This window comes from Cryptomeria japonica, chromosome 11 (genome assembly GCF_030272615.1).
Source record: "Cryptomeria japonica chromosome 11, Sugi_1.0, whole genome shotgun sequence".
Lineage (NCBI taxonomy): Eukaryota > Viridiplantae > Streptophyta > Pinopsida > Cupressales > Cupressaceae > Cryptomeria > Cryptomeria japonica.
In genome coordinates, this window is record NC_081415.1 from 207,123,544 (window position 1) to 207,139,421 (window position 15,878).

A 15,878-nucleotide genomic window follows, 5' to 3' on the forward strand; every position below is an offset into this window, starting at 1 on the left:
CACTTTAATCAACTTCAAAATCAATGAGCATGCAAGAAAGATAATCACATTTGCAAACAACCAATAAAACATGCACAACATAACACAATGTTTTTCATGTGGAAACTCAAATGGGAAAAACCACGGTTGGAATTAGCACCCATAAAAATATGCACTCTTTCGAAATGCGCCCTGTTAAAGGCCTAGCCCGGTTAGGAGCTTTACAATAATGCCTGGTTAAGAGCAGACCATGTTAGGAGTCACTCGGTGAAGGGATTTCAACCTCAGCCTTATTAGGAGCTATACCATGTTAGGAGTAACCTTTTTAAAGGATTTAAAACCAAATTAATGAGTCACCCGGTGAAGGGATTTACAAGATTAGACTTGTTAGGACCTACCTAGTTAAGGGATTTTAATATTGTTGCAATTGCTAGGGAACAACAGGTAAATGATCTGCATATAGCACCTATGTGCCTAATAGATCCGCTTCAGTCCTGCTTCTAGCACTGACTAAACATTAATACAGAGCTTCACCTTACACCGCACAATCAAATTCTCATTGTAGATCCTTCATCTCATACATCATCACACAATATTCACCTTTTTATAAACAAGTCTGCTAAGTCGGCTAATATCCTTGGAACAGTTTCCTAGGTGCAATGTATCTAGACAATCTTGCACATTAGGATTTATTCCTGTCGGCCACATACATCATAACTCAAAAATAAAATATTAAGTCTACTGGTTTACCGATCTAAGTAACTTTGTTCTACTGGTTAACTGTTCTTCTTGACCGGCTGCTCACTACATCATAACTCGCTCCAAACTTTGAATCCGCTGATGCGGTTCTAGTCATAGACTCTTGCCAATGTCATGAACATACATTCCAAACCGCAACATCTAACTCATCACCGATCTACCATACCAGTCACTTGATCATAGCATTGTCTCTGTTTACCGGTTTGCTGTATAACTGCTTTCTCTACCAGTTTGACTCTACCGGTTAGATTAAATGACTTAGATGACTAACAAAACATGGTTGCCATCAATGACAACACAAAAAAAATCATCAATCAACCTATTACATAATATCATCATCATCAAGCCAACAAGATCTCCCTACCTCGACTGCATCAAGTGGTATCAGAGCTGGTTTGTGAACCTGTTGTTGGAGGAGGATTCGGTTATGCATTGGTTGGTTGGAGAGGAAATTGAGGCGACTTGTGGACTTGTTCATATCGCCAAACCAGATCAAGTGATGGGACTCACTTTTCAATTAACCCCGAGAGTCTGATGCAGGAGCATCGATCTAGTTCTTACCGGTTGGGCAATTTGCAGTGGAATTGCTTGAGATCGTGGCATTTCTTCATGTTTGAGAGTTTAGCATTGTGGATTTGGATTTATTCCCTTGTGTTTGTGATCTTTGTCATGTTCAAGTTTCATGGCATATGGATTTGTTTCCAATGAGATATGGATTTTGGTATTGGTTCGGTTGATATGTTCTTACGGGTTAGTCTAGCAGTGTGTTGAGCGAAGTTAGATCGGGTTGCGGTTGATCTTCGTGACTTGCGGATCATGGAGTTATGTTTCTTGTGCCGTGTCCGATGTTCTTGGAGGATCGCACATTGTTTTATGCATTTTGGAAGTTGTTCAAGTAGTGATTTGAGCCGACATGTTACTGTTACATGTTTCATGAATTGGTTGGTCTTTGGGCCAACTTGATTAAGTTGTTATTATTTGTGGACAGTATAAATGGAAGTTTGTGAATCATTTGAGAGGATATAAAATAAAAGACAAAAGATAGAGATAGAAGACTGAAGTTCGAGATCAAGCGAAGATGTAGTTTAGACGAAAGTCAGGATGGCTGAAGTCCGGATCAGTGCAGAACAGTGTAGACTGTTATCGGAGACCCATTCATCGAGCAGAAGATCTGCGGATCTTAGATTTGTATATTGATATCAGAGAGATTATGGTCTGGGGAGACTGAAGCCAAGATGGCTGAGGTCCGTATCAGTGCAGAATAGTGGAAGCTGTTACCAGATGATGAATTATCAAGAAGATGATTTGCGGATCATAGATCTAAGTTGTGAGAGTTGTTTTGTAATCCTTGGCTGCGGTCCGACATGTGGCATATGTAATTCTTCAGACTGTAATAAGGTTTGTTCATACTGTTTACCGATTATGTATTATGTGTTGTTACCGGTTGTTCTTTTTGCTATTTTGGGCATCGTGTTACCGGTTACCAGTATATTTTGCATGGTTTTTGTGTTAGGCTACAAGGATGGGCTGTCCTTCATTAGATCTCCCTACCTTGACTGCATCAGTACATAAAGAGAGTCAAGCATGCATACACCAAGCAAGGAGTATGTTAACATGAATAAAACACACACAGAGAGAGAGAGAGAGAGAGAGAGAGAGAGAGAGAGAGAGAGAGAGAGAGAGAGAGAGAGAGAGAGAGAGAGAGAGAGAGAGAGAGAGAGAGAGAGAGAGAGAGAGAGAGAGAGAGAGAGAGAGAGAGAGAGAGAGAGAGAGCATTACTAGAGCATATAATTACACAATGCTATAGTCATATGACACTCACAACAAGATCACATAAACATCGCCAAAGATCTGATTGGAGGAGAAGAATGAGAATACTAGGTATATGACAAGGAGTGTCAACCTAGTTACTCAATGATTTCATGGGAAATTTGGGAGGTAGAGTTTTCTCAAAAAAGATAATTATCATTTTCCCAACTCTTAGAGTTGTGACATTTTCCTCATTACTATTTTGAACCTTCAAGATCATTACAATCCTAGAACATAAATATCTTATTTAATCATTTAACTAATCTCAATTTAATTATATTTTTTCTTGGCTAAAATCTCCACTCTTTTGTTCCTATGGTCTCTTTGTACCATGGTATATGATGAGAGCTTCTCCTTTTCTACCCTTGACCTTAGTTCTAAAGGATCAACACTCTAAACCTATGATTTGAGCATGACATGAAAATCCATATAAAATCTTAACAACATGATTCTCAAAGATTTATAATTTCATTTTACATTGAAAATTATTCCATCTATAATTAGAATACTAAATCAAATATTAAATTGCAATTTCATTATTTTATCAAAATGCAAATTTAACCAATAAAATTCCTTCTTTCTCCATTAATGAAGTGAATATAACCTTGAAATTTCTTATTTTGATCTCGAGGGAATAAATAAGATCAAAACACACCATTCATTCCCAAATTTATTTAACATTACTTATTTTACATAAAATCCGAAAGAGTGAATCTAATAAAAAATTCATTGTAATTGCTGTAAAATGAATCTTTTTGTCAATTTTTAAAATACTAGTTAAAAAGATAAACGTCTAAAAACTAAACTCTCCCTAATCTTTTTACATATGACCTTTCTAATTAATTATATATCTAAGCCATATGCTCCACCTAATATGGAAATCTTATTAAAATTAATTTAAATGTGGATGGACTTTTTAATGTGAAGCTGAGAAACTATGAATGTAATTCTTCCCTTGAATCTAAGCACACATTTATGCAATCTTTCTCCCCACAATTTCTATATACATACACGCCACTCTTTCAATCTTTTCTTACCATACAATTTGAGAAAAGGTAAGAAATATTTGTAAAAATGGTGTAGCATGGCATGCTTATGGACAATTCTCAAATTGCAAAAGAAGTATATATGCGTGAAAAACAGCTATTTAGGTTGGACTCTGGTGTTTAAAGACCTCTCACCAAACTCCCATCTTTTTCGACCTCTGCCCCTTCCATGTGATTTCCAAAGATCCGTGTAAGTCCATCCCATTTCTATGTCCACTCATTTTTACGTATTGTCGACTCTTTCATTGACCTGTTGACGGGCACCCAGTTAAGAATGGCCCGTCCAAAGAAGAAGTGCAATACCCTCGTCCCAAATGGCCATTTCTTTACATAAGCTCTGTTTTGTTTTCATTTCAGTTTTTCTCCTCCTCTTATGCCCTTCTCTTTCCCATCGATTAATGCCCAACAAATGTCCTTCCCACGAATCCCAAGCTCTGCTTCGCTTCAAAGCAGCCTTGAATGACTCCGAGGGCTCTTTCAGTTCGTGGGTAAATGGAACAGACTGTTGCACCAACTGGACCGGCATATCCTGCAATGATCACACCAACCACGTTGTCTCTGTTGAAGCAGTAGGTAGTTCTGATTCTTTCCAAGGTGTGATATCTGAGAGCCTGTGCCAACTTCGTTTTCTCACATCACTGAGAATACAAGGAGTAGTAACACCAGGTACTACCATTCCTCCTTGTTTGGCAAATCTCTCTTACATTCACTCTTTAGCTTTATCTGCAAATAGCTTAAGTGGGATGATTCCCCCTTTCCTTTGCTTACTCACCCGTCTGACATATCTTGATCTCTCATTCAATAACTTGAATGGAAGGATACCTTTATGCCTTGGCAATCTTTCTTCTTTAGCTCACCTTGAACTCAGTAACAACCAACTTAGTGGTAGCATACCGACTTTCCTTGGAAATCTCTCTTTGTTGAGGATTTTATATCTTGATATCAATCAGTTCTGCAGTATCATTCCGGATTCCTTGGGCAATCTCTCTTTACTCATTTATTTAGATATTAGCAGCAACCAACTAAGTGGGACCATTCCACCTTCATTTGCAAAGCTGTCCTTCCTCTATGAATTGGATGCTAATGACAATCGTTTCAATGAAACCATCTCTTCTTCATCACTTCCACCTTCTTTAGTTATTCTATTCTTGTCACTAAACCATTACCAGTTGATTTCAGAAGCTTTCTTTCGCAAGCTTACAAGCCTAAAAAGTTTGTATTTATCCGATTGTGTGCTAAATATTAGCACAACCTGGATTCCACCCTTTCAATTATTTGAGTTATATTTAGTGTCATGTCTGATTGACGGCCCATTTCCACCCTGGATTTCAACACAATTCTCACTTGAATGGTTGAGATTAAGTAATGCCAGCCTTGTGGGCGTAATTCCCTCTTGGCTATGGGTTACCAGTCCTCTGTTGAAAAATCTAAATATTTCAGAAAATCATCTAGAAGGAAGCCTATCATCAAATACTTCAACTTGGATGCAACTTAAAGAGCTAGATTTGTCTAGAAATGCATTGAGCGGGTGCATCCCATTAACATGGTCTTCTAATATAGAAACATTGCTGCTCAATGACAATTTGTTCAGTGGCAATATTCCTTCAGGTTTGGGCAAATTATCTCAACTCCATCTATTAAATCTTGCAAACAATTTGTTTAGTGGCAATATTCCTCCAAGCCTAGGCAAGCTATCTCAACTTTGGCTATTAAATCTTGCAAACAACAATATAACTGGAGTGATCCCTGCCAGCTTGTCCAATTGTTCTTCCCTTGTTGTCTTAAATTTGGGAAATAATAGTTTGGAGGGAAGCTTACCACGTGAGTTCAGTGAGCTAAGTGAATTATATTCATTTGTTGTTCATAGTAATAAGCTAAATGGTTCATTCCCTCCTTCAATTGCAAATTGTTCAAAGCTACAGGTTCTTGATATTGGAAACAACTTATTAGGAGGTGAAATACCAATAGTAATTGGAAAGCTTTCAAAGCTAAGGGTATTGGTAATGAAGGAGAACAATTTCACAGGTAGTATTCCTTTAGAGATAGGCCAATTAATGTACCTCCAGATCTTGCTTCTTTCTTCCAATCATATTTCAGGTTTAATTCCACACACAATTATTTCATTGCAAGCAATGACAAATGAAAGCCAAGATGGTTTTATATTATCTACTTCTCAAGTTCCCTATCAAGATGGATTGGATATGACTTTAAAAGGTACAGAGCAACACTACCAATACATTCTTTCAACTCTCATATCCATAGATCTCTCAAACAATGAATTGAAGGGAGAAGTTGCTTCTAATTTTGGGAAATTGAAGGGATTAAGGCTTCTAAACCTTTCAATGAACAATTTGAATGGAACCATTCCAAATAGTCTAGGAGAAATGCATCAACTAGAGTCATTAGATCTTTCAAGAAATTATTTTTCAGGACAAGTTCCTATGGAGCTTGAATTTCTAAGCTATTTGGGTTCATTGAATTTATCAAACAACAATCTTTCAGGAAGTATACCACCAGGACGACATATGACTGGTACATTTGGAGAATCCTCTTATTCAGGGAATCCTAACCTATGGGGGTGTCCCCTACCCAAAAATTGTTCTTGGCCACAATTTGTTCCTCCTCCTCCAGTTTCAATTAATAAAAGAAAGAAAAACACTAAATATCCATGGTATGAAATAGGACTGGGATTATCATATGGAGTAGCTTTTGGAGGGATAATGTCATTGATCCTGATAAAAATAAGTTGGAAGAGGAAATACTTCAATAAAGTGGATACAATTCTAAAGTTTTTATTTCCATGGATGAAGAATCTGACACTATGAAGGAATACATCTACAATCCATTGAAATGTGAGTTTCATTTGTTCTTTGAAATATGTATCATAATTCTAAATATTAAAATATTAAAATTCAAAAAGAAATTAGTAATATTTTAGACAAATTATCATTGATGATTCTATCTATCAATTGTACATTGTTTGCAAACTTTTAAATTGAATAATTTAATCTTTTGATTAATACTGATATATAACTTTGTTTACAGGAATCTATTTTTCCATATGATAATTTCTTGGTGTATTTTCTTTAGTGAGATGTGTTACTCTCGGTGGCCTCACTCAAGATAATATTTTATATTGGTTAGTTATTTGTACTAAATCAATACTCTATATACCTTAATTTTATCTAGTTCTTTAATCTATTGCAGATCATGTGAAAAAATGAAGGATTTCAAACTTTTAAAAATTATTCATTTTATTTAGAAGATGAAACATTTGATTTACCACCAACAATCTAGTTTTTCAAAAATATTGAGGTGTAAATAATATATATAAAGTTAATAGTTTTAAGTTCATGAAGAAGTATGGAATATTTTTCTTCTTCATTCAACAAGATGAGATATTGTTAAATTTTAACTTCTAAGTATTGCACATTCATGTGTTCACATTGGTTCTTGTTTTGTCATTCTATCCAATGTTTTTTTCTAAGTTAAAAAAAAATATTGTAACATTTCAATTATTGAATGAATTTTCAGTATATACACTTTTTTTTTTTTAAATAATTGTTGAAATATTGAAAAACCATATGACTCAATAACACAATCTGTTGATTAAAAAAAAACACAAACTCATATTAGAATATTAATATGATTTCTAATTTGATTTTTCTTATATTTCCAAAACTATTACAAATATCCTTAAAACCTTATAATATTGTTAAATATTTTAACAAAATTATGAGTAAAGCTCCCCTTTAAACTGGCTCTGTGAGGACAAGGATCCTGTAAATATCCAAACATAAGACATTTCTTCTGGAACCGAACACTAGCTTGGCTATCTTCTATCAATATCATATTGGCAAGTTTTGATTTGGGGCCCCTCAATACAATTTTGCTTCACCATGTTAGTGAAATTTCTACTTGGTCTTTCTTGGTTTTTTTTCACCTCATTCTTCCAAGCATCCTTTGTCTCTCCATAGTCATCTTTATTTAATACATGATTCTTACATATATACTGCCCCAGGGTCCCTTCCTAGTGCCTACAACGGCTCTGTGTAAATCATCTTTCATGCATCAAATTTCACTGCCTTTACTCATAACGATATGTTCTTTAACAGTACTTTTTCATGTTAATTATCATTTAAGTTACTGAAACTGTAACTTCAGTCCTTGCATATTTATCAAGTTGAGGTGTCTCTGGTTCCAGAATTTGTGAGTTTGAAGCTTATATCTTCAAACAGAGAAATCACTAACATCTCTTAGAAAAAGCATATTTGTGCTATATCCCTACGTGCTCACTGTTTAATGAAAAGTAACCAGAATAGATAACAGTTTGGTTATAACACATCCTTGATCATAATTATACGGTTGTTGCAGGAACATGCAAATCAACTTTCAGTATTATAAATTCTTTATATCAAAGCAAATAGCTCTGTATGGCATGCATAACAAATCTTGGTGATTACTCGTGACAGAAATCAAAATGACAAAGATATGTTGTTTCAGAAATGTTAGGCATGCATGTTTTTGTCTGTACCTTGAAACTTTAGAGGTTCACATCAGTTCTTATATGAAAGTCACTAATTGAAATAAGTTTTCATCATAAAATCCTCATTCATGTAGTGGGAGGATAACTAAAGAGCCAAAACAAAAGGTAGATTATGAGACCCTCATCATATATTGTGCACATGCTTTTGTATCTTCATTGTGCCCCATCTGTATTGAACCTATCAACAGGCTTTGATGCAGTCTAGGCCCTAGGTGCAGAATGATGTTCAATGTGTCAAATGTGCTCTCTATCACATGTGCCCAAAAAGGGTTAAAAACCATAATGTGAGGTAGCTAGCATATTCTAGGCCCCAGATAACTACTCAAATATTGTCATTGCATCTTTGGTTTTGATATCATGACTTAGCTCGGGTATAAACTAGATCTTGCCAATTCATATATATATACACACACATACACATACATACACACACACACATATATATATATGTATACAGATATATACATATGTATATATATACACACATATATATACACATACACATACACGCATACACACAAATTTATATATATATATATATGTATATGTGCGTGTGTATGTGTGTGTAGATATAGATATTGATATATTTGTATAATATATATGTGTGTGTGTGTATGTATGTATGTATACATATATACACACATATACATATATACATACATGTATGTATGTATATGTATATACATATATGTAGATATATGTATATGTACACACACACACACATATATATATATGTGTGTGTGTGTGTGTGGACACATGTATATGTATATGTATGTATGTGTGTGGACACAATTTTTTTTTTTTTAAAGAATATACAAAATTCTAAAACTAAATACATTTGATAGTATGATACTTCATTATTGATCAATGCCAAATGTCAATTGATTGTTCATATTTGAATTGTAAGATGGAACAAAATAAAATAGTAGAATTAAAACATTAAATAGTATACTACTTCATCATTGATCAATGCATGAGGAAAACCCAACGATAGAAGGGGTTCTTTTAGGGACATTTTAGAGTTTTTGGATGCAAAAAAAGTTCAAAAATGTTTGTTTTTGTTATGTTTTGGTGTTCAGTGCCTTTGGGTTCATACTTGACGAAACCAAACCCCTAAGTACGTACCTAGGGTGAACCCAAACGAAAACCCCTGGATACGTACCCAGGGTGAACCCAGACGAACCCCCATGGGAACCTGAACCCAAACGAACCCAGTTAAGGTGCATGGACCAAAACAGGCGAACCCAGTAACTTAGAGAAAAAACAACATAAAAATGAAAAAAAGTAACCTCCAAAATGTCCTGCTCCATATTCACAGACATACCACCACTTTTGATCTTGACAACCTCAGTGTTCTTCCATTAGTGATGTATATAACTAATCACAGCCTCTGTTATGCCATCCTTCCCACTTGTAACCTTCTTATCAGAGTAATTCCCAAGAGTTCTATGCCTCTATAGCTCGTGTTCATGTATTGACAGTTGTGCTCATGTGGGTACAAAATCCGGCTTCTTTTTCTCAGATTTTACTTCTTCCCCATCGTTTTTTAGCTCCCCCTACATAAGCATAGGCTTCATATGCTTTGATCTGTTCCTGCTTCTTACAAAGCTATGACCAATTTTGTGTTTTGGTCTGCTTGCGAAATCATATTTTCTCCTAGACGAACCATGTTTCAGCTCAAAACCCACCTCCTTTATTACATTACCACGCTTTAAGCTCCTTAACTTTTCTGCAATCGTTTGCAAGCAATTTTCCCAGTGCCATTATTGCCATTGCTAGGCTCATCATCAAAGTTAGTACTATTTGAGGCACTACAATTTAATCCTTGAAATTTGGGCTTCTGGTATGAATTCAGTGGTATCTGCAGGTGGGTGCCATGGATTTAAGAACTCTGCAATGAATTATAAAAATTACCCATTGCCAGTGCAGAACCACTTACCACAAGCTCAGCCACTTATCATTTTTGAGTGACATGGGATTGGTTTAGATCAACCTTAAAGAGTGTGGAAATGACCTAAAATTCAAGGTGTTAAACCTCAAATTTAAATCACGCCCCCCTGTTAGTAACCATTATGTGCTGACCCAAAACAAAGTATTTGGCCAACACAAAACTTAAGTCCATTTTTTATTCTAGAAGACATAGGCCAAGTTATAGGCTAATGGACAGGGTTGACACACAAGGAAAACCACTTCAAGGTTCCACAGAAATAAAGGCTTAGTGGGATGATTCCCCTTTTTGTTTGTTTTCTAACGCACCTTACAGTCCTCCATCTTTCATTCAATTCCTTCAATGGAAGCATACCTTCTTGCCTTTGCAATTTTTCTTCTTTATCTGACCTTTCCCTTAATGACAACCAATTTAGTGGAAGCATACCGACTTCTCTAGGAAGTATAAATCTTTGTCGAGGAGTTTAGATCTTGGTTATTGCAGCGTCCTAAAATTGCACCCTTTCTAATTTTGATCGCATTTGTGGCCCTCACCTTAGCACTTGCATCTTAATGCTTGATCGGGACCTATTTATGCCCCCACCATGCAATAATGCCTTATTTTCACATTTTCATCTTGTTGGACCCTTAGCCCTAGCCCAAATATGGGGTAGGACCAGGGCGTGACACCTTGGTCCTCACTAGGACCATGGCACCACACCATGGTCCTCCCTAAATGGGCCCCAATTTAAACCCTTTTCCCTATCCCAATTTTGAGTGGGAAACCTTGCTTCATGTCGGCCTATGTCGGAAAATTAACATAATTAATGACAGGCAAGTATATAAGGAGGTCTCATATGATTACAAACAAGTTCGAACTCAAAAGTTCAGTCTCATATGATATCACGTTGAGTGAAGTGTGGGTTGCACCTAAGGAAGCAATCACTTGGGCAAGACTCGTTAGTTATTTGAAAAGAATTGAGTAAATGGAAGAGGGTCGATGGCCTAAGGTCGTTTTCAATGACACATTATGCAAAAGAAAGAAGACTTGGATGCGTCAAAATAACAAATGGTTTAGAAAATGGAATATATACTTAAACATGTTCCCCACGAATAGTAAGAAGATAAAGGCTTATGTTATAGATAAGTTCCACAAGCGTACTTGGGGTAAGGAGCTGGGGAGAAAGAAAAAATACTATATTGAAGAGTTTAACCCCTCTTGTAATCATCATCAAAAAGGATACATAGGGGCCAAGAAGAAGAATTTGCAAGTGGTAAAATGTGTGAGCTTTTGCTCAAATTTAATTTATTGTGCATTGAGTTATACAAAAATCTAAAACATTTTTCATTGACCGAATGTGGGATAAAGCATTTCGAAACCTAACCTTAACGTATAGTCAAATCCGACTTGACTCAACTAAGAATGAGAATTGCATGCAACACCAATCACCAATACTCGATCAAATGACATCAATGACAATACTTGACCGCCTAAGATCAATATTACCTAGATAGGGACAATGTTGAACAAGCTACTAGCAGGATCAAAGTCCATTTCCCACCATTTTATAGTCACATCATACTTGCCAATGAACATCAAGCCTCTAGGAAGGACATTAAATAAAGATCTTCCTTACAAGTAAATGTGAAAGAAAAAAACTTGTTAGGCATCCTAATAATTTTTAGATGTCCTTTTGTCCTCCACTTCTCTAAAGCCTAATATTTGATGCATCTAATTTTGATTTAGGATCCAAACACTTTCCCACCATAGTCATCAACATCTTAAACATGTTTTTCTCTACCATAGAGTTAAGAAAGTTAATTGAAAACTCACATAAAAGAGAGCCAATAGTGAACTCAACTAGAGGAGAACTCTTTCCTTTAATTGTAGATCCCGCAAGAGAGGTGTAGGATGAAGGGCCTGGTACTTTGATCAAAGAATTAGGTCATTTAAGGATCATAGGATACTAACATTGACCATTCATAAATGAATGACCATCCACACAAGGCTTGTGATCGATAAGACAAGACCCAACCTTTTCCTTAGCCTAAACTTCCCTGCCTCCATGTGAAACCCTTCATCTAGGTTAGGAGGTTTGAAAAGTGAAACCATCACACAGATTGAACCATTCTATTCACCAAATTAGTTGGTAGTAGTCTTCTATAATCTTGTTGCTTAGAGCATTGATTTCCATCCACAATACCATCAACAAACCCCAACCATTTCATTGCAACAACATCAACAAACCCTAACACTATAGCCATAATTGCAAAGAATTGTTGTTTGTGCAAGAGTTAGTTTCTAATGTATAAATAATATGATTTTGAATCATTGTCTTTTTGAGACCTAGACCCAACCTTTATATATGTTATTTCTTACCCTAAATCAAAACCATAATTATAACTTCTTACTTTATTTTAAAAACTATGTATAAGATTGACTTTCAAACTCTCAAATTAAAATTTCCTAATCCTTGCCAAATTAAAAACAAATTAAATTTATGAAATAGAATTTTTTTTCCTTTTAAAAGAGAAAGACACAAAAATAATCTCTACCACATAAATTTTCCTTACAATACCTTTGTATAATGACAAATTAAAAGAGATTTTTCTCAAACAAAAAAAAAGTTGATTTCACCACAAATTTAGGGTCAGCCTTAAACCACACACACTAAGCAACATATATAAACCTAGACAATGTTAGTCAACTCTTGAGTTTTTAAAATTTTTAAGCCTAGAAATGTATTCTTAGTGTGACAACACACGTTAAACCATATTAAACTTAGAAGATGTCAGTCAACACACATTAAACCATATTAAACCATATTAAGCTTAAAAGATGTCAGTCAACACAAATTAAACCATATTAAACCATATTAAACTTAAAAGATGTCAGTCAACACACATTAAATCATATTAAACCATATTAAACCATTTTAATGTATCCTTAAAGTGACAACACACATTAAACCATTTTTAAACCTAGAAATGTATTCTTAGTGTCCAAATGAGTGATCCTCTCCATCCCTAATGAGCATCCCCTTGCACAACCTCTCGTCTATACTTTTCATTTCAATCTTTATTCTCTCCTTTGCACACCCTTCTCTTTCCCATGGATTAATGCCCAGCAGATGTCCAGCAGATGTCCTTCCCACGAATCCCAAGCTCTGCTCCGCTTCAAAGCTGCCTTGAATGACTCCCACGGCTATCTGAGTTCGTGGGTGAATGGAACAGACTGTTGCAGACTGTGGGAAGGCATATCCTGCGACAATCACACCAACCATGTTGTCTGTTAATGCATTAGGTTATCCTTATTCTTTCCAAGGAGTGATATCTGAGAGTCTACCAACTTCTATTTCTCACATCACTGAGTATAGGAGGAGTATCAGGTACTACCATTCCTCCCTGTTTGAGAAATCTCTCTTATATTCACTATTTAGATTTATCAACGAGTAGCTTTAGTGGGATGATTCCCCCTTTCGTTTGTTTGCTCACCCGCCTTGAAGTCCTTTATCTTTACTTTAATGAATTCAATGGAAGCATACCTTCCTGTCTGGGAAATCTTTCTTCTTTAACTGATCTTTTTCTTTTTGCCAACCAACTTAGTGGAAGTATACCGGCATCTCTTGGGAGTCTCTCTTTGTTGAGGGATTTATTTCTTGGTTTGAATCAACTGACCGGTATCGTTCCAGACTATTTGGGCAATCTCTCTTTACTGGAGAGGTTCAGTATTGGCTTTAACCAACTAAGTGGGACCATTCCCCCTTCATTTGCTCAACTTTCCTCTCTCACTCTCTTGGACGCTATAGGCAATCATTTCAATGAAACCATCTTTTCTTCTTCACTTCCACCTTCTTTACTTGAACTAGGCCTACCACTAAACCATTACCGGACGATTTCTTTCAAAAGTTTACAAGCCTAAATGTTTTGTCTCTATCCAATTGTGTGCTAAATATTAGCACAACCTGGGTTCCACCCTTTCAATTATCTCAGTTATCTTTAGAGTCATGTATGATTGACAACGAATTCCTACCTTGGATTTCAACACAATTCTCACTTCAAATATTGGAATTATCTAACGCTAGTCTCGTGGGCGTAATTCCCTCTTGGCTATGGGAAACCTGTCCTTTGTTGAAAACCCTTAATATTTCAGGAAATTATCTAGAAGGAAACCTATCGTCAAATACTTCAAATTGGGTGCACCTAGAATGGCTAGATGTGTCTAAAAATGCATTGAGTGGGCACATCCCATCGATGTGGTCTTCTAACATTTCAGCTTTGTTGTTGAATGATAATTTTTTCAATGGCAATATTCCCCCAAGCCTCGACAAATTATCTCGATTTCAATTTTTAAATCTTGCAAACAATTTGTTTACTGACAATATTCCTCAAAGCCTAGGTAAGCTATCCCAACTCCAACTATTAAACCTTGCAAACAACAACATAACTGGAGTGATCCCTGCTAGCTTGTCCAATTGCTCTTCCCTAATTGTCTTAAATTTGGGAAATAATAGTTTGTAGGGAAGTTTGCCACATGAGTTCAGTAAGCTAAATGAATTATATTCATTAGTTGTTCATGTTAATAAACTAAATAGATCATTCCCTCCTTCAATTGCAAATTGTTCAAAGCTACAAGTTCTTGACATTGGGAACAACTTATTTGGAGGTGAAATACCAACATTAATTGGAAATATTTCAGAGCTAAGAGTATTGGTGATGAAGGAGAACAATTTTACAGATAGGCCAATTAATGTACCTCCAAATCTTGCTCGTCTCTTCCAATCATATCTCAGGTTTAATTCCACACACAATTATATCATTGCAAGCAATGACAAATGAAAGCCAAGATGGTTTTATATTATCTCCTTCTCAAGTTCCTTATCAAGATGGATTGGATATGACTTTCAAAGGTACATATCAGCACTACGTCTATATTCTTTCAACTCTTACCTCCATAGATCTCTCAAACAATGAATTGGAGGGAGCAATTGCTTATAATTTTGGGAACTTGAAGGGATTAAGGCTTTTAAACCTTTCAATGAATAATTTGAATGAGACCATTCCAAATAGTTTGGGAGAAATGCATCAACTAGAGTCATTAGACCTTTCAAGAAATCATTTTTCAGGATGAGTTCCTATAGAGCTTGAATTTCTAAGCTATTTGGGTTCATTGAATTTATCAAACAACAATCTTTCAGGAAGTATACCACAAGGACGACATATGACTGGCACATTTGGAGAATCCTCTTATTCAGGGAATCCTAGTCTATGGGGGTGTCCACTACCCAAAAATTCTTCTTGGCCACAATTTGTTCCTCCTCCTCCTCTAGTTTCAATTAATAAAAGAAATAAAAACACTAAATATCCATGGTATGAGATAGCACTAGGATTGTCATATGGAGTATCTTTTGGAGGGATAATATCAATTATCCTAATAAAAATGAGTTGGAGAAGGAAGTACTTCAATAAAGTTGATACAATCCTAAAGCTTTTATTTCCATGGATGAAGAATCTGACACTATGAAGGGATACATCTATAATCTATTGAAATGTGAGTTTCTTTTCTTCTTTGAAGTATATATCATAAATTTAAATATTAAAATGTTAAAATTCAAAAAGAAATTAATATTTTTTTATAAAAAAATTCTTTGGCTATTCTATCTATCAATCATAGATTGCTTGCAATACTTTTAAATTGAATAATTTAATCCTTTGATTGTTACTAATATGTATAACATTGTGTATAGGAATCTATTTCTTCTTATGATAGTTTCTTGGTGTATTTTCCTTATTGAAGATGTGTTACTCTTGGT

At 35.4% G+C, this 15,878-nt stretch overlaps 2 protein-coding genes across 2 annotated transcripts; both read left to right on the forward strand.

Moving 5' to 3' along the window:
• The first annotated feature begins 3,701 nt into the window (after positions 1–3,701).
• LOC131067657 (DNA damage-repair/toleration protein DRT100) lies at positions 3,702–6,892 on the forward strand. The gene is made up of 2 exons (XM_059214239.1): positions 3,702–4,259; positions 6,639–6,892. Exons 1-2 carry the CDS (start codon positions 3,908–3,910, stop codon positions 6,656–6,658), a joined length of 372 nt encoding a protein of 123 aa, XP_059070222.1. The 5' UTR covers positions 3,702–3,907; the 3' UTR covers positions 6,659–6,892.
• Positions 6,893–13,196: 6,304 nt separating this feature from the next.
• On the forward strand, positions 13,197–15,589 carry LOC131860136 (receptor-like protein EIX1). Its single transcript, XM_059214509.1, has 2 exons — positions 13,197–13,356; positions 15,198–15,589. Exons 1-2 carry the CDS (start codon positions 13,197–13,199, stop codon positions 15,587–15,589), a joined length of 552 nt encoding a protein of 183 aa, XP_059070492.1.
• The last annotated feature ends 289 nt before the right edge of the window (positions 15,590–15,878 follow it).

Coding starts and splice junctions, on each gene's coding strand:
- LOC131067657 (XM_059214239.1), top strand. CDS start 3,908: ATGGCCATTTCTTTACATAAGCTCTGTTTTGTTTTCATTTCAGTTTTT. Junction 4,260..6,638: donor ACAAGGAGTAGTAACACCAG/GTACTACCATTC, acceptor CTTTGTTTACAG/GAATCTATTTTTCCATATGA.
- LOC131860136 (XM_059214509.1), top strand. CDS start 13,197: ATGTCCAGCAGATGTCCTTCCCACGAATCCCAAGCTCTGCTCCGCTTC. Junction 13,357..15,197: donor TCACACCAACCATGTTGTCT/GTTAATGCATTA, acceptor TTTCAGGATGAG/TTCCTATAGAGCTTGAATTT.